This window comes from Molothrus aeneus, chromosome 6 (assembly GCF_037042795.1).
Source record: "Molothrus aeneus isolate 106 chromosome 6, BPBGC_Maene_1.0, whole genome shotgun sequence".
Classification (NCBI taxonomy): domain Eukaryota; kingdom Metazoa; phylum Chordata; class Aves; order Passeriformes; family Icteridae; genus Molothrus; species Molothrus aeneus.
This window is the reverse complement of record NC_089651.1, coordinates 33794823-33813112: the sequence shown is the minus strand read 5'-3', so window position 1 is coordinate 33813112 and position 18290 is coordinate 33794823. Positions and strand designations below refer to the sequence as shown.

The window sequence follows — 18290 nt, the reverse complement described above, 5'->3', positions numbered from 1 at the left end:
TGAGTGGGTCTCTAACTGTTGCTCTTCACTCAGAAAGACCTGGAGAGGGCTGTACCTCCTCTGCAGAGATGCCTTTGCCTCCCTGGGGCAACTCGCAGAAACACCTCCCGCCTTTCATACCAGTTCCAGGGGAAGGCACATTTAGGGAACACAGCTGCGTTTGGTGGTTAAGAAAATGCTGAAAGAATCAGTGTCCACTGATTCTTGCATTATTATTTTATTAATTTCTTATGAATATAGTCTTGATCCAGTATGCTGTGAAAACATAAGCAGAAATTAATTTTGATTTGCTGCAGTTCTTCAATATATATTTGTTTTCTGCACACCTATTTAAAATAATCTACTAACAGCCTGCAGCTATTCACACACAGAATCACAGTACAGAAATGTTATGTCTTACATTTGAGTTGGATTTTTCCCAGATTGCAGTATTTTACATTCTTTTCAGTATTACATCCTTTTTGTGAGCTGGGATCTATGACACTGTTTACTAGGACCTTAGGTTCTAGATCTGGAATTGCTGTTTTCTTTTCAGAACATGATATATGACCTGGAATATACAGTAACCCATCCCTCAATATGTTTCTGGCACTTTATGTCACCTCCTACTTAATTTTCAGTACCATTTAGAAACAGTTAAGGGGCACAGTCTCAAAAGAATGAAGTGATACTGCATCTTCTGCTTTTTCTGCATCTTCCCTGAGGAAGTACAGGTATTACTTACCATGATGCTCTGTGTATGTATTTCACTCAGCAGAGCAGAGTGCAGAAATGAAAGCAGCTGCTCTGTCTTCCACATGCAAGTGGGACTGGTTCTCATTTGCCCATTTATGGGATTTCTGTGGTGTCCCTGATAATCTGTCTTTGTAAGGAGATGTTTGGGTTTTTTGTGAGGTGATGGAAGAGGGTGTACCAAACTTTTAGGTGTATTTTTTTTTAAGATTGTGTTACATATTAAATAAACTCAAAAGTACCTTCCTTTTTTTTTTTCTGTCTCTATAAATATGTATTCCATTCAGAGCTTTTTATCTCTTTAAATCTGTAGGTCCATACTACTTGCACAGAATCCAAATCAACTTCCCTTGTAATGAAAGGTTATAGGAAATGCCCAGGGCCTCAGGCTGCCTGCCTCAGGTGAAGAAATGTGTGGAGCATTGAGGCATTTACTGCTTCTGTCTGACTCTTAGATCCTATTAATGTGCACTTCTCCTCTCCAATTTTTTTTTCCTTCACTAAAATATCACATGTTCTCAGGCCACGCAGTATGGTAGCCAGTATAGTCTTTCATGTTTCTTTTGCTTATTCTAGGAGCTTTTGAGAAATTCAGTGATTCAAACAAGGCTTCTTGAAGGCTTCAGTAAACAATGCTGCAAAATTCCCATAATCAAACAATGTCTTGATTAAAAACAAAGTTAAGCCTTGTATTCCAAACTTACAGTAAATTCTGCCATGTGTTGGTCTTGGATTAGATGGGCTATGATATAAACCTTCACTTAAAAGACAGAAAGAAGTTACTACTTTAGCATGTAAGATTCAAGTTTTGCGTTTAGGAGCTGCTGCTCTCTGAAGTCTGCCTATGTCCTATTCAGCTTGATTGGGCAGTTTATTTTGTAATTACATATGTAAGTGAAAACACACTTCTTGTTTCTAGTTTGAACTGCTACAAATACAGTTCTAATTTAATGATTTTCATATTTTAGAATTAATACATTATTCAAATGAACCAGTCTTAGCTGAGAAGTTATTTGGAAAAATAAATTGGAAATGTGACAGCCTACAAATAACTCTGGAGAATGATTGAGGCTTTCTCAGTAAATGCTTCTAAAAGTTGTAAACCCGTGTTAATAGGAAGTAATGGAATGTTTCTGGCTGCTACAGTGGCTGCTGCTATTGTCCTAATTTAAATAAATATCTTTCAAGCAAAGTTAGATTTGAAAATGATGACAGATTTGAAAAGGATGACAGAAGATCATTTGATTTATTTTTTATGTTCAAGCATTTTAAAGATTTTACCTTTGCTGTTTCAGAATAAGGTTGATCAACTGATTTGATCCCTGTATGCAGAGCTAATTAAACTTGGTGTTATTCCTCTAGGATAAAATTACACTTAATAAATGTATTGCAAACCAACTTTTAAAACTTGTCTGTTTTAATATTTGTTCTTTAAAGATTTATAAATTAATTGCCTTGGGTTTTAATTTTTTTTTTGCTTTTTTTCAGAATTGTACTAGCTGTTTGTTTGAGATGACAGCAAATACAGGATTTTGATGACCTGTAATATTCAAAGTAGTTTAAACACTTCCAGCAAGTAAATACCAGGCAAGTATCACAATAGCAAAAGCTGGTTTTTTGGCAACAGTGTCGTGCAATTATTTCCTTAAGTAGATGTCATCTTTCAGGATAGTGGCTTTATTAAAAGCAGATTTGAGTGCTTGCTAGAGTTACTATTCCAAGAATAGTTGGTTGCTCAGATGATTTCACACTGCAGGCAGCATTTCAGTGGTTAGCCTGTCCTGTGAGCCCTTCCCTGTTTGTGATTAAACTGAAGATCCTTAAAAACAGCCAGGTTTAGCATACTGAACATTTTTTCCTTTTTTTTGGAAACCTTTATGTCCTTTTCCAGCTATTGCTTTGTATTGTAATTTACTCCTATTTGAATTCTGAATGCTGAGGATTAGTTTCCTTTCTGCATACCTATACCCTCAACAAAGATACTGTAAATCCCCTTTTTTCCACTTATTTGCACAGAGTCCTATGAAACATGTGGGTGTAAAGATAAATTAGCCATTTGCTGGCTGTGTGCCTGAAAACAGTCTGAGATTCTGACTGACCAGAAAACTGTCCAGTTTTTTTTTTGTTATTGAACATGTGGGATGCATTAAGGATTCAGCTTAATTATCTTGGTTTTATTTAATCTTCTTTTTAAGAAATTGCCTTTAATTGTTGCCCCCTCACGTACTTCTAGAGGAATAGTCAGCTGTTCACAGAGGGAGCTTTTAGTGATAGAAATATAGTAGAGAAGAACTGTAGTAGAGGAAGATGTGAGAAGATGCAAATGAGCAGCGCATTGCGGGCACTTTTTCAAATCCACACAGGAATCTTTCCTCTCTGTGTTTCTTCTTTGTACTGGGGCCGCAGTGTAAATGCTGACATTCTGTTCCATAACGCTATAGTAGATGGAGTGAAAAATTGCAGAAGAAAAAGGGGGTCTTTGTTTAGCCTAAAGCATCAGTATAATAATTTGAGTGGAAGTAAATATGTGGAACAAAGCATGTGAGGTAGGAAATGTGGTCTCTCTTTCTGAACTCTTAGGTTTACTGGAACATTTAAATCCCCCTTACCTCAGAGGGGTTAATGCTGCAAGCAGCAATGCACTGTCTGAGAGTGCTCAGAGATCCTCAGAGATCCAGGATTTTATTTTGTATTTGAGTACAAATGGGAGGAAAAAGTTTGTGTTCCAGTGCATGAGTTCATAAGGGCCTTGAGTGGAAACTGCTGATGGTTTGAATTTGTCCTGGAATGTGCACTAAGAGAAAACATAATTGTGTGAAGAAATATGCATATACAACATGAAGTTGTGCATGTACAGGCAAGGGTTTTGTTTTGTTTTGTTTTTGTTTAAGGAAACAAGGGATTTTGTTGGAGAATGGGAAAAAATGAGACTTATTCATGTTCCTTGAGGAAGTGTATATTTTTTTTTTTTAAGTAAAACTGTCAGAGATTGTATTATCTACACTTGTGAAAACAGGGAGCATTGGAAGGCTTTACTTATTTAAACAGAGGTCTTCTGCATACCTCTACTAGTGCATAGGAGAAGGTTGCTTATTTGAATTCAGCTGCTGATTTTTTGATCTATGAAAAACAACTTCATCTAAACTATATTGACATCTCAATCTCAGAAGTCTGTTTGTACACAGGCACAGTTAGTTATTTTCTTCTGTAAACAAAAGGGCTTTTGTGGTTTGTGTTAGTGTCAGTTTTCACATCAGATTTGGCAGTTGTGTCAAGTACACACTGTGTTAGATTAATTGTTTGAATATGGCTTCTGAAGCTGTTGTCAGCCCAAATTCTGGGAACAGAAGGATCAAGGATCACAATCTCTGAAGTCAGGAGTCCACACCTTAGTTGGAGGTTCCAGTTACAGTCCAGGTATCTGCTGTGTCTGTACAGCTTCTGGTAAATGTATACAAACCAACTTAATGTCAAAGCCAGTGGCAGCATGCAGCAATAAACCACTAACGTTTTGGGATACTGTAGGTAAGAAAAACTTGCATCTTCTCTTAATCCAGGAAGCCTTTACATCCCTGAGAAATCTTTGAAGTCATATTTATTTTACAGTCCGTGACCATTAAGAAAATGTCTGAAAACATCTATTCAACAACTCAGTTGCAGAATTAACAGCATCAAATCATTGCAATCTGGAAAGCACTTTTTCAGTTGAATGTCGCTTGAGTGTCTTTTAACCTGACAGCACTTCTGTGTGTTTTCCCAAAAAGCTATTCATTGAAAATTCTTTAGGCGCATGAAGGTCTGGCTTTTGCAAAGATTATCAGTCTCTAGTTCAGTCAGGAGGAGGTCTGTGTGTTTAAATCCATTGTTGTTAACAGTGGCCTTGAATTAAAAAAAGGAAAAAAAATTAACCCAAAAGCTAGTTGCAGTGTTCTAACAGTTTAAATGCTGGTATGATGTACTCTGCAAATATTTCTATAACACAGAAGAAGAGAGAAGTATGTGATGAATGTGAAAACAACACATTTTCTTTCAGAACTTTTTTCTAAGTAACTACCATGTAAGTTTATTCTTTTGATTCTGTTGTCATGTAAGTATTCATTTTAAAGGATGGATAACTAAGATGTTGGGATTTATAAGATCACAGCTTGTCAGGAGGTATGCATTCTTTGATCTCTTGAAATTGATCTGGATTTTTCTTTTGATGGAGACAATTTTTAAATCCAATTCACTTTTTTAAAGGTTCATGTAAAATGACCTGATGCTAAAACATGTCAGAATTCAAATAACTATGTTGGTTAACTGAGGTATGCTGTTACAGATTGTTTTGGCACAGGATTCTGTTTGCATCCCAAAATTAGCAGGTGATGAATTAAGTTTCGACTAAGTTGTGCTGTCTCATGTGTAGTGTCGTTTTTTTTTTAATTTTCCCATTTTTTTAAGATAAGGAAATGTCATAAATAGTGACAACAAAACGTTGAGACTGAAAGTGTTTAGGCAATTACCTTGCTGGTAGTATGTGCACAAAAATAGTGGATCCGTGGCCCTCTTGGGTTTATAATCTAATTTGACTGTAGTTTATTTACATTTATTTTAAATTATGGCAAATATCAAATGATCCCACAGGCAGAATTATCAGGTAGTTCAGGCTTGAGTATAATCATCTTCGTACTAAGAAAACTGAGGATGTCAAAAAGATCTGTCAGTTTTAAAGTCTTAGTAATACAGAAATGTGTAAATTAATAAATGTTCATTGGAGTGTCATTACATTGGGACAATTAAAGGTGTCGTTCAGCAGTTTCAATGAATGGGAGCCTGGGTATGTGTTACAAGAGTCAGTGCAGAACTAATGGGAGTTACAGCTTGCACAAAGAACCTGTTAATGTCCCCTCTCAGTTGTCCCTCCTTTAGTTAGGCCCCTCTGCAGGCTGCGGTGAGGTTTGTTTTTTGGGATGTACATGACTAAGCAGCTTCTCTCCTCCCTCCCTGTTCTCTACAATAATTTTTTCCTATATGAATGTGTATGTCTCTCCTGAAACAAATGTCTCTCCTAAGTCAACTGTGCTGTTTTGTTACGAAACACATTGAGGAACTGACCTGAGTCAAAATGACACAGCCCAAAAGTAGAGGTGTGGTTTTGTCTGTGTTGATCCCAGTGGTGTCTCTGACACTGTTTCCTGTGCAGTTGCCCAGTCAGTAATTCCAGAGTTGAGGGGATGAGGTGCTAAAGCTGCAAGAGATGCAAGAGCTGTGCAATCAGGTGCTGTCACCAGGAGCAGTGCTCCTGAAGGAACAGTCTCACCAAGTCTGAAGCTGTCTCTGTCCTCTGTGAACGTGACTTCTTGTGTGCCAGCACAACCACGGTGCTCCTTCCCTAAGCCCTTGCAGTGCTTTCCCTGTGTATGTGGGACACAGATCCGAGTTTCCCTCAGTTATCAGAGGGGGAATTAATGAAGCTTTTATGCTGCATGAAGTTAAACAGGGTGTTTCTCTGAGAAGATTTTGCAACATACTGAAGTGCTAATGCTTCTGCCCAAAATAAGCTAAGCTTGTTTGAGCAAATTTAAGAAGTGTGGAGAACTTCAGTGAAGACACTTAAATACTTTGAAAATTCTGCCTTTACAAATACGAAATTATTTTCTAAATTCTTTGAGGCATTAGAAACTTTCTTTGAAGGTCAGAATTTTTAATGCCTGAGTAAGTAGACTTTGATATAACTTAATAGTTTCTAATATTGTGGACTTTGATACCACTTAAGAATTTCTAATATTGTTTTATATTTATGATTTTTTTTTTAAATTTATGATTTTTATTTTTAGAGAGCACCAGTCTGCTATACCTGTGATCTACGATGAATGCTAAATCTGCAATCAGCAAAGAGATTTTTGCCCCACATGATGAAAGGATGCTGGGAGCTGTTCAAGTGAAAAGAAGAACAAAAAAAAAGATTCCTTTTCTAGCTACTGGGGGTCAGGGTGAATATTTAACATACATATGCCTGTCAGGTAAGTTTAATGACTTTTGAGATCCAGTTATTTGTTTAGGTTTATCTTTGATTAACTGAGCAGCTGTTGTCTGTAGCCATAAGGAGCTGGATTGTTGAAATCTTCATAGTGTAATGAGAGAATTGTAGCGCTTATACCTTTTGTCTTGAGGAGCCACATGCTCTAGGCTGTTTATATTTATATACTATAATAAATTGAACAAGCGGATTCATTGTTTTAAAACCCCTAGGTGTTGTCACAGCACAGCTGCAGAGTATGAACAAATAAAATATTTGGTAACAGTCTTTCCTTAGTCAGATTAAGATATTTCTTAGAAAGATGAACTTTTCAGGGCATTGAAGTGATAAACAATGTAATTTTTTATGCCATGTTTCAATGACTGCCAGCTGAGTGTGTGTGAGTACCTTTGGTATTTACAGTGATTTAGTCACTTAGGGTTTTAAGCATATCAGTTGCTCCCTTTGAGTGTGTGCATCTTGCTGGAAGTACAGCTAGTGGCCAAAAGCAATGTGCTATGACTCTCAGAAAAGTACAATTATTTTTGAGCTAAATGAGAGTTTCATGACTTTCAAATTGTGGTGTTATTTTTTTAAATAATGTTAAAACTTTCAAAGCACGGGAGCTAAAACTCAGTGACTCTACTACTGTTCTAGCACGTCACACGTCTGCCCAAAAAGTGTACATTTACTGAATGTTATTGAGATGTATTCAGATACATATGTACAAATACTTCTGTTAAAATGCAAGCTGCAGAGGAATTGCACACATATAATGAGGTCAGTGAGACAAAACAGAAGACCTTTGATTTACAGCTGAGTATTTTGCTTGTCATTGTAGGATCATAGAATATCCTGAGTTGGAAGTGACCCACAAGGATCATCAAGGCCAACTCCTGGCCCTGCATTTTGGTAAAGCCAAAAATGGCACCATGTGTCTGGAAGCATTTCCAAATGCTTTGTGAACTGTGCCAAGCTTGGTGCTGTGACCAGTTCCCTGGGGGCCCTGTTCAAGGGCTTGAACACCCTCTGAATAAAGAACCCTTTTCTGATACCCAGCCAAAGCCTTCCCTTATAGAGTTTCATGCTATTTCCTCAGGTCCTATCAGTGTTCATGAGAGTGAAGAGATCAATGTGTGACCCTCTGTTTCCCCTTCTGAGGAAGCTGTAGACCACGTGAGGCCTTCCCTCAGTCTCTGATTTTCTAGGCTGAGCAAGCCAAGTGACCTCACCCATTCTCCCCACATAGAGAGCTTCAAGGAAGGATTTAAAAATTTATTCCCCTAGGCTGTTCCATAGACTTGTGGTTGGAATACTCTGTGTTGATGTAAGAACTTCATGCTTCAGTCTTCTCAAGGTGTAGAGGAAACTAATCTAGGCCTCTCAACTCTTAAAGAAATGTTCAAATCACTAATGTTTTTAAGCAAAGCTAAACTTTTCTTTTGGCAGTCATATTTTTCAAATGTCAGTCCAGTTTCTTTTTTTTAAATCTTCTTGTAAAGAGCAATCGTGTTCTAGGTCCGTGCAGTAAGTTTTGGGATACAGAGATGTTTGATACCTCTGTACCATATTCATGATTAAAGGTTAGAGATGTTCCCTATGCTTACAATTTTCTGTAGGCTAAATATTCTATGGGTGGATTTTTTTGTCTTTTATTTTTTGTTATTTGATATTCTGTAAAACTTAGCCCTCCTTCTGCTTCCCCACCCCATATTCATATGCATCAGTCAACATGGATTTTAAGACAGTGAATGGTCTTAAACAATAAATGCATTTATTGTTTTACTGCCACAGCATATTATGAGTAAGGAAGAAATAGTGGATGTCCTGACTTAAGCAGAGTTTGCCACTCATGATAAGGAGAAGCATTCAGGATCTAAATAAAATTACTTTGTGGCAGACACTTAAAAGCTGCATATTGATATTGCAAGAACCCTCACATATGGCTCACTCTTCATGGTGTTTTGCACAGATCTGAGATCAGGTTTTCTCATATACATTTGTAGTCTATATTATGAGAGTACAGTATGATTGGTAATACCGGTAGGCAACAAAGTGACTTGGGAGAGGACTGCCTGGCTGTGTTTGATGTCACATTCCAAACAGCCTGCTCAGCAAGATGTGCAATTCAGTAGGGTCAAGTGCAGTTAGGTATGTATTCGGGAATCATCAAAGGCACAAAACCACACATTGGGGAGCAAGTGATTCTGCCACTGTGTAAAAGAAATTGTGATGAGGATAAACTGTGATTTTTGCCTATTCCTAATGGCTGTGAAGCAATAATGCTTTTAGTTGTAGCACATTGTAACAGAAAAAGTTTCAGTTTAGTAAGGCTAAGTAATGTAGTCATGGCAATTTAGCTGTGCCCCAAACGGTCCAAGATGGATTGTATCTTGGGACAGCAGAATATACTTGATTACCTTCCTTTTTTGATGTAATATGAAGCAGTGAACAGTGTACGCTGTGAAGCAGTCACAATGGTGGTTGCCTCTGAATTTGTATTTACATTTCAGGCAACATTTCGTGTGCTTTAGTGCTGAGTGTTGTGACCTCTTCCCTGGAAAAGCCTTTTATCAGCCTTTGACTCTTGTCCCAGGTTTGCTATGTATTAGGTAAACAAAGTGACTGGAATATCTCTGTGTTCATAGTTTTCTTGGACTAATTCAGTTTGGCCTTTGCTGAAAGGAATTTGATAATTTACTCTTTAGAACAGAATTTGACAGTTGAAAGAATAGAAACTGACTCCTTATATCCTTAGGGGATATAAATATAAAACATCGTGTCTAGTTGTAGTTTCATCAAAGATATGGTACAGAAAATGAAACATCAGCCACTGTGACAGCTACTTCTATTTGCTGCTCACTTTGAAACTGAGAAATTACACAAATTGATATAACCAGAGTTAAATGTTTTCCTTTCAGTGTTGAACTGAATTTTGGTGTTGAAAAGACATTTTATCATAGTTGTTTATTTGAATTTCTGGAAGCGTGGATAGAGATGCTGAGCAGGGAGAATGCCTTTAGCCTCAGAGATGGGACAGTGAAAAGAATCAAATATTGAGCAGAGTGAGATGGGAGAATAAGGAAGATTCTTCTTTAGTATTGGTATTTGAAGTATGTACTGGGTTTTTTGATTGTACAATATTGAATACTGAGATGTTAGAAGTAAACATTAATGCTTTTAAGAGGTATAGATAAAGCCTGTAATCTGAAACTGGACACAGATTAAGCTAAGAAAGCTGTAGCAAGGCTGCTTGATAGCCTGGTGGTAACCAAGCAGCTGGGTTACCTGCAGCTTTCTAGCCTAGTGTTGGAGCTAGCCAAGTTAAACTGGCAAACTGAGCCAAGACAGATCTTTAAGGAGTTATTTTGCTGAAGAAGAACAAGAAAGGAGTAGACAGATGGGAAACACAGAGGTGGGGTGGCTGTAGGCAGAACAGAGAAAATGAACACTGGGATTTTTGTAATGTAAAAGAGGATTTAACACAGAGAAAAGACAAGAAATTCAAAGCTGAAAGTGGATATTTATCACCTCCTCCACACTAGCAGACCTAGTGAGAGTTATTGGATCAGGTCTAAGTTTTAATTTTGTCGTCATTGTCTTATGTAATTGAAACATAATTGTTTAAAATAGTTCTTAGCCTTATTTAGAATTCTGAATTAAGTATAAAATGCTTAAACAGTCACTTCAGAAATATAGGTCATTGGCCTACTTGCCAATGGCTGGTATTTTCCCCTCTGTTTAAATGTTGTGAGAATGTTACTTCAGTGTTCATCATAATGACTTTCAATCTGACCCACTTAGATGTCAGATTCTATTGCATATTTGAATATATTTATACAAAAAAGGTCATGACTGACATAAGAGAATTGGTCAGCCCAGAAGAGCACACCAGCCAAATGATGGTCTGGTCTTCTGTAAGCTCTGACCTGGACAGCTGTTTGCAGACAGCTGCAGGCCAGTTGTGGTGCTTTGCCCAGCCCCATGAACCCAGACTGGATCATGGCTGAACATCTGGGCACAGACGGGGATGTTCAGCAAGGACTGAACAGAGACCAATACAAGTGTCATATTGTGTTTTGTTGTGAAAATTCAAATTTCTTTTTTCAGAATAGAGAAAAAAACCAAACAAGCTCCTTTCTTCACTATCTTATCTTGGTAATGGCTTCTTTAAGGTGAAGGTTTAATAGTTCAGGTATCTGTAGGGCAAATAATGTCTAGCTTCTCTTGCTGTGCGCTCAGTGACCTAAATTACTGCTTTAAACTGGCCGTAAGTTGGATAATGGAAAGCACGGATGTTTTTCAAATTGTTGCACAGTGTGATTACATTCATGTGCTGTATTATGCGTGTCTAAATAAATATATATTAAATGTACATATACAGCATATAGCTTCTAGTGCTGATATTAACAAAACATAATTGCCTTCATCTTCTTATAATAAATTATTATGATACTGACTATAGTTCTTAACCAAGACTCTTTTCCTTCCTTTGTCAGAACATACTTTGTCTTTGTTAGGTACTTCTGGTATTTTAACTCCAGGTTTCCCATGAGGAGTTTTATAAGGTCAAATATCAGTTGCTCCTAATTTTCAAGAGATTTTAAAATCCTTTCTTAAAGGTCTTTGAAAAACAAGACCTCGTGCATTTTGAGTGGAAGTCAGATTAACCTTCTCCATTATTGATCTTTATGTATATATTGAAATAGAAGTGAAAATGATGAACTACTTTGGAGGGTAGGATGCATTTATTGATTGTATCCTTAATATGTCTTGATGCTCTGATCCCTCCTGATTCTGAGTTGTCCAACGTAATATAACCAGTCCTTTTCCACAAGAATTTTGTGTAGGAGGGCATCTTTTTACAGCAACACAACAGAATTATGTATTTGAAAGCATTTAGTCTTAAGATTGGTGTGTTTTGGTTTGCTTTTTTTTTTTCTCTTTTTAAGGTGGAGGAGGAATGTATGTGTGTTCCTGTGCATCCTCCCAATATCCTACTTGATCTTATTCACATGTAGGAAATATTTTCTCAATGGCAAGCTGAAGATGTGTAGTTATGTGTCTGCTGTTCAGCACTTTGTTTTCCCCCCAAATCCTTCAGAATAGAATTGTAGCAGCTGGATAAAGCTTAGCAGTTTACTGTGCATCAGTATTGTTCCCCAGAGCTCAGTATTGCACCCAGTCCTGATTAATATCTTCATTTATCATCTGGATGAGGTGATCAGGTGCATCCTCAGACAGATTACAGACTACACCAAGCTGGGCAGGAGTGTTGATCATCTGGAGGGCAGGAAGGCTCTGCAGAGGGATCTGGGCAGGCTGGATCAATGGGCCAAGGCCAGTGGTATGAGATTCAACAAAGTCAAGTTCCAGATCCTGCACGTGGAGCACAAGAGCCCCAGGCAGCACTACGGGCTGGAGACAGAGCAGCTGGGAAGATGTCAGGTGGAAAAGGATCTAGGAGGGCTGGTCAACAGCTAGATGAACATGATCCAGGGTGTGCCCAGGTGGCCAAGAAGGCCAATGGCATCCAGATCTGTATCAGCAATAGTGGGGGCAGCAGGACCAGGGCAGTCCCTCTGTACTCGGCATTTCTGAGGCTGCACCTGAAGTCCTCTATTCAGTTCTGGGCCTGTCGCTGCAAGGAAGACATTGAGGTGCTGGAGCATGTCCAGAGTAATGAAGCTGGTGCAGGTTCTAGAGGGTAATTCCTTTGAGAAGCAGCTGAGGGAATTGGGGTTGTTAAACCTGGAGAAAAGGATGCTCAGGGAAGATGTTAGTACAGCTGCCTGAAAGGAAGTTGTAACAAGGTGGGGGTCGGCCTCTTCTCCCAGGTAACCAGTGATAAGACAAGAAAATGGCCTCAAGTTATGCCAGAGAGGTTCAGGCTGGACATCAGGTGGAACTTCTTCACAGTGGGGCTTCTTAAACACTGGAATGGACTGCTCAGGGTGGTGGTGGAGCTACCATCCCTGGAGGTGTTCAGGAGAACCGACTGGATGTGGCATTTAGTGCCATCGCGTATCTGATATGGTGATGTTCAGTCAAAAGTTGGACTTAATGATCTGAGATGTTCTCCAAGCTAAACAATTCTGTGACTCTCTGAGTCGTTTTTAAAAAATCTGTCAATACACAGAATTTCTGTTACTCTTGTTGCTTTCAATTCTATTCAGACTTGATCTCTTGAAATTGTTTTTCCTTCCACCTCAATCAGACATAAACTCCTTGAAAAGATTTCCAAAATCTCAAATGAGAAATCTTGGAAAAATGAGACAGGAAAAAATGTGATCAAAACAAAGACATTGAAAACAAAGACATTGGAAAAATATGAGGCATCAGATCTGTTTATTCAGTCATATGTAAATTTTCAGTAATTAAAAGGAATAAATTCAATATTCATAAATACAAAGCCAGTTTTGATGCAACAAGATTTATGCATAAAACAAATTGGTTGTAAAACTGTAGATTGGAAGTTGTACCATGGGAGCTGCTTGATGCCTCATTCATCATAAAAGAAGCTTGATGATATTATTAGTTGGACTTTGTGGGCTTTTTCATGGAGGTATGCAAAAATTACTACACGAAGTAGTTATGTTGCAGACCCCCTCACTCATCTCCATGTTCCAAAGAGAATGGGGGCTCTCTAGAGCTTTATCCATTTATTGTAATTACTTGTGCTGGGTAGGTTTGTATTCCTCAAGAGCTGGCAGCACCTTACTTCAGTGGTGATGATGTATTTCAGTGCCATGTTTTGCCCAGAATGTGGCAGATGCTTGCATCAAGTTTAATGCCAGGTTAAAATGTTTGAATGTCATGATGTCTTTGGAAACAGTTTGTTCATTCTTGGTCCAAGTGAGGCTTTTGGCAGGATTTGGTGCTATCTTGTATGTGATAAAAATGCAGAGCTGGAAAGTAAGGCTGTACTTAACAAATTTTCATGGTAGCTGTCCCTTCAAGTTGGAGTACAGCAACCATGCACATAAGACCTGTGTGAGTATCCCCTAATTGCTAGATTTGGCAGAAGCTATTCTTGTGGTACCATAACAGTTAAAACTGCTGTGTTTTGCTTTGCAATAGGATTCATTCTGAACAGTCTTCTTAGTTTTTGTAGTGCTGGAGTGTAGTATGTATAATACCCTGACTCACTGCATTATGGATTGTTGAACTTGAATCATACTGGGCAGAAAACATCTGGAATGTTCCCTTGATGTTGCATTTTAGAAAGCATTTCTGTTGATTGCTGTATAGTTCTGCTCTTAGAAGTAATATCATCTTGTGAACAAAACCAGAAGTTCTCTTTCTGCCTGACCAATGCTTACTGTATTAGACTCTTATAGTAGATAACCATCAGATTAAAATCTTATCCTTTTATAGTACTCCAAGCTGTATGAGTCAAAGTCTGTAAGTTTGCACCATACATCTGGCCTTTAAATACTGTACCATGGAATAATTTTCAGCGTGGAGCAGCACGTAAGAAATACTTAACAAAGGAACTGCTAAGCTGATTAGAATACTGCATTAAGCTTCTCTATCATTAGATAGATTTTATTGTTGCCTTGACATAGAGAAAGATGAATAATGCAGTTCTGATGTCTAAATATTTTTGTTTGGGACTTTAATCTGTAAATAATCCTTTAAAAGCAAGTAAAATTGAAAAAGAACAGATCAGAACTGATGATTGATTTTCTGGTGTGTTTAGCCTGTATCCCCCAGTTTACGCAAACTGCTGCCACAGGAGCTCATATACCAATCAAGTAGCAAGACAGACCTGAAAAACACAGTAGGGTGGAATTAGTTAATGGACTAAGTCTGTCCAATCGTCCCTTACTGTTATAATATATGAATGTTTCAGACTGTTGCATTAAAAACAAGCTCATATTCTCATGTATGCATGTATATGTGCTACTGTGAACAAGTGCTCTGCATTTACAGCAGGCATTGTTTTTCCTCCAGCCTACTTACATTTAGATTTTTAGTAACTTGTTTTTGTACTCTGGTTATGCATATCCTAACAAGAAGGAAAAAACAACATATGAAGGGTGGGGAGGCTGAGAGAATATAAACTATGCAAAGTTTTTTTGGCCTTGTATCAGGGAGGAGCCTACCCATTAGTCCAAGTTAAAACAATCTCTAGTAACTGTTTAGTTGGAACAACTTCATAGAGAAAGTCTGGCACACCCAGTCAGCTGCTTTTCTGTTCATTAGAGCTCAGCAGCACACAGTAACTCTCAGATAGCCTCAGGGAATGACAAAGTTAAAACCCTACAAATTCTCCAATGTTACTGTTTTAAACAAAATTTCATTTGGGTGAAATTTTCAGGGCTCGAGTCTGAGAAAACTTTATAACATTGCAGAACATATTTGTCAGGCAGTAAAGTTCCTTGGGCATTTTTAGCCCCTAATTCTAAATAGTTATTAGAAAATTACTTTAAGCATTTCATTCTCTTTTTATATTGTCTACTTAGACCTGTCTTGGGAGGACAGGCTCAGCTGGAAGGGAAGCTGCAACATAAATGTCTTGCTGGATGAAATAACTGGTAAATGCTTTTCCTGGATAATATGATATCAGCCCCTGCTGTGTTAGTTTTCTTAAACCTGTGCCTCATGTCACTCTGTGGAACACAGATAGTGTGGAACACACACAGTAATGGCAAGAGCAATTTTCTGTGACTGGATCAATGACTTGGAAGGGAATAGAATGTTAAAAGAACATTCTCTTACTTCTAGCAAGAGAAGTGTTTACAACATGTATTTAAAGCAGTTACATAAAGTATGCTTTTTCTGAGTGAGGCAAAAAAAGTGGAAGCTGAAGTAAACAAAAGCTATAAACCTTCAGATATTATATTTATTCGCTTGCTTTAATGGCAGATTGCTAAAGAAAACTTGACTGTTTAAGTGTCTGGGAATATCTAAAGTTGTCTAGAATACTATCTGAGAAGACTTTAGGCAGCTGAAATTTGTTGAATTTGCTTAAAAAGAAAACAACATCTAGGTAAAGAATGCTTAAAAGTTTGGAAATAATTTCTGTTCACCTTCATTTTTGTACTCACATATCATGATTTTTTTTAAGAATATTTTTCTTAGGTTTAGCACACATAAGTTTGCCGTACAAATATGCAGACAATCCTTCAGCTGTACTATTTCAGGCAATGCTGCATTTTTGCCCAGTGTCCAATCTGTAATGAAAGGTAGTTGGGAAACAAAACAAAAATTGTCTTTAAGTATGGGGAACAGAAAATAGGTTGAGGAGATGGTTTGAAATTTTTTAGGAACTGGGAGAAAGGGGGGGGTTTACAGTGACATTAGGAAGAGTCTAAACACATAAACCACTGTGTGGATTGGCTGATTATGCAATTCATATTTTATTCATTTGGACTCCTAAATTTTTTTTTTTTAAATTTAAAAGTAGGTTTTCCTTTTGTCTCCTGTTTTCCCCTGACCACCTAGGGATTAAAAAAAGTGTGCAAGTTTGCTTACAAGTTTGCCTTTGGATTTTGTGTTGTACTTTGGAAGTATTGCGAATCACATAATTCCATAAATTCCATTTAGGTTGGAAAAGATCTCTAAGGTCATTGAGTCCAACTTTGACCAGTCATCACCTTGTCAGCTAAATTGTAGCACTAAGTAACATGTTCAGTAATTTCTTCACATCTCCAGGGATATGTTCTGTGATCTGTGTTCATATAATTTTTAACTAAAAGTGAGGTTTGTTTGTGTTCCAGCTAGAACCTGATGTATCCTAATAAAAGATGTTTGTGCTTAGGTCAAATAGCTTTTGTTCTGGCCAGGGAGAAGGGTGAGGAGGGGAAGAGCAGAACAGAAAGAATCAACGTGTACGACTACACCAGCTGGTTGAACTACATACTTCTGTTGCCTCTAATGATGTGTTGGAGCATGAGGTTGCCTTTGTGCAAGTTAGGACTTCCAGTCTGTACTAAGATATTGTGAGGACTAAAGTATGTCATGGTTGTGAGAGTTTGTGATCCGTGTGATGAGAAACAACCTTTCTTTAAAGGCTCTAATTGCCTTTTAAATATGATAAAAACGTTTCCTTGTTTAATAATTTTTCAGTCCTTATGTTACACTAATCAGAGAATAGCAGAACAGCCCGGGTTGAAAGGAACCTTAAAATAATCATCTGGTCCAGTCTTTATTTGTTAAATAATATACTAAAAAAAAATTAGTGCATAGTGAGGCACTGGTGTTGTTCAGACTGTCTGCTGGAATTATCCAGAGCAGCAGCCTAAACAAGTAGAAATGGTGTCAAGAATAGTTTTAACTATTCATTTAAGTAGGTAGCACAGTCTCAAGGACTTGAATGACCAGAGGTGTACTACTGCTTTGGACTGAAAATTTAATGATGTAGAAAATCTTGTAAAAATTACATGTATCTGTGACTATCTGCTGCTCTGCTTTTTCTATTGTAAGTGTTTATCCATAACCCATGGTTTCTCACTGATTCAGCTCAGTCACTTTAAAGAATTTCGTATGGTTCTCAGGTCTGTTTGATGTGGACCTGTTCAAACAGTATTTCTTTTTTTCCATTTGCTTTTTTCTCTCTTTAAAAAACACCTGCATTATTTAGGGCAATCAACTTGGTTTCATGATGTCTTTCCCTTTTTTACATATCTGTAATGCCTTTAGAAGATGGGAAAATATTTGAAATTCCCTCTTTCTGTGAGTAGCTACTATTCTAAAACAAATCAGTTGTGAACAACTTCTTTTAGTGTTCTGACTTGTGCAAGTTTTACTTTGGCAAGGTTTCTGTTTGTTACTTCCACTTCTAAAATATGCCTTTTTCTTTATGATAAATTAATTGCATTATTTAGCCATGACTATTGCTTCTTGGAGAAGTTTCAGTCACTAACCATAGTTGTTTCACTTCAAGTTAATTCTTGTTTTAATTTTGCGCACTTCCTTCCTGAATGTGAATATTCACTAGTAACAAGCCATTGTCCACTCGGCTCTATTTCTGCTTAACTCAATCTCCAGCTGTCCAGCTCTGTGCAAAAATCTCTCCTTTCTTGAAACAAAACATAGCACTAATTCTCTCTGCTTATGCCAACTTCTTCTGTTCCTAACACTAGTAATGTTAGGAACAGCAACAGTAATGTTGCTGATTGTTAACCTCATGTGATTGATTATTCCACCCTCTTTTATCTTCCTGCTCTATTTAAAGAATCCATTTTCTGGCTTTTCCATCTTGCAGTCAAGCTCTTAATTTTCAAAACCTCATCTGCTCTTTTGGACCATATTTTTGTTTTTCTTTGTTTTTCCTTTTGTTTCTAGAATCCTGCTGAAGCTGTAAACCCAGGCTTCCGCTATGCCATTTCCGTGAAAATTTGATATGTTATCGCTTGGCTTCATTCCAAGTTCAGGAGGAAGGAATCACTTGGAGTACATAATTCCTATTTCTTATTTTCCCTGACCACTTTGTCTGCACTTTAGTTGGATGTTTGATGTTTCTGGCAGGTTTTGTGAACTCCATGCTTTATCAGTGATTGGCTAATAGGAGATCAAAAGGTATCCAGTTAATTTGTGTAATATTTGATTAAAG

General features: G+C 37.6%; 1 protein-coding gene across 3 annotated transcripts in view; it reads left to right on the top strand.

The window, feature by feature from the left end:
• STXBP6 (syntaxin binding protein 6) overlaps window positions 1-18290 on the top strand; it is a 97278-nt gene that overhangs the window by 29654 nt on the left and 49334 nt on the right. The window contains exons 2-3 of one of the 3 annotated variants that reach the window (XM_066552449.1): window positions 2221-2319; window positions 6549-6734. In XM_066552449.1, coding sequence (XP_066408546.1) covers window positions 6581-6734 — 154 coding nt within the window. In that variant the 5' untranslated portion in view covers window positions 2221-2319; window positions 6549-6580. Of the gene's footprint in view, window positions 1-2220; window positions 2320-6548; window positions 6735-18290 lie in introns of those variants that run through there. The other 2 variants (XM_066552450.1, XM_066552451.1) reach the window with 2 other exon arrangements.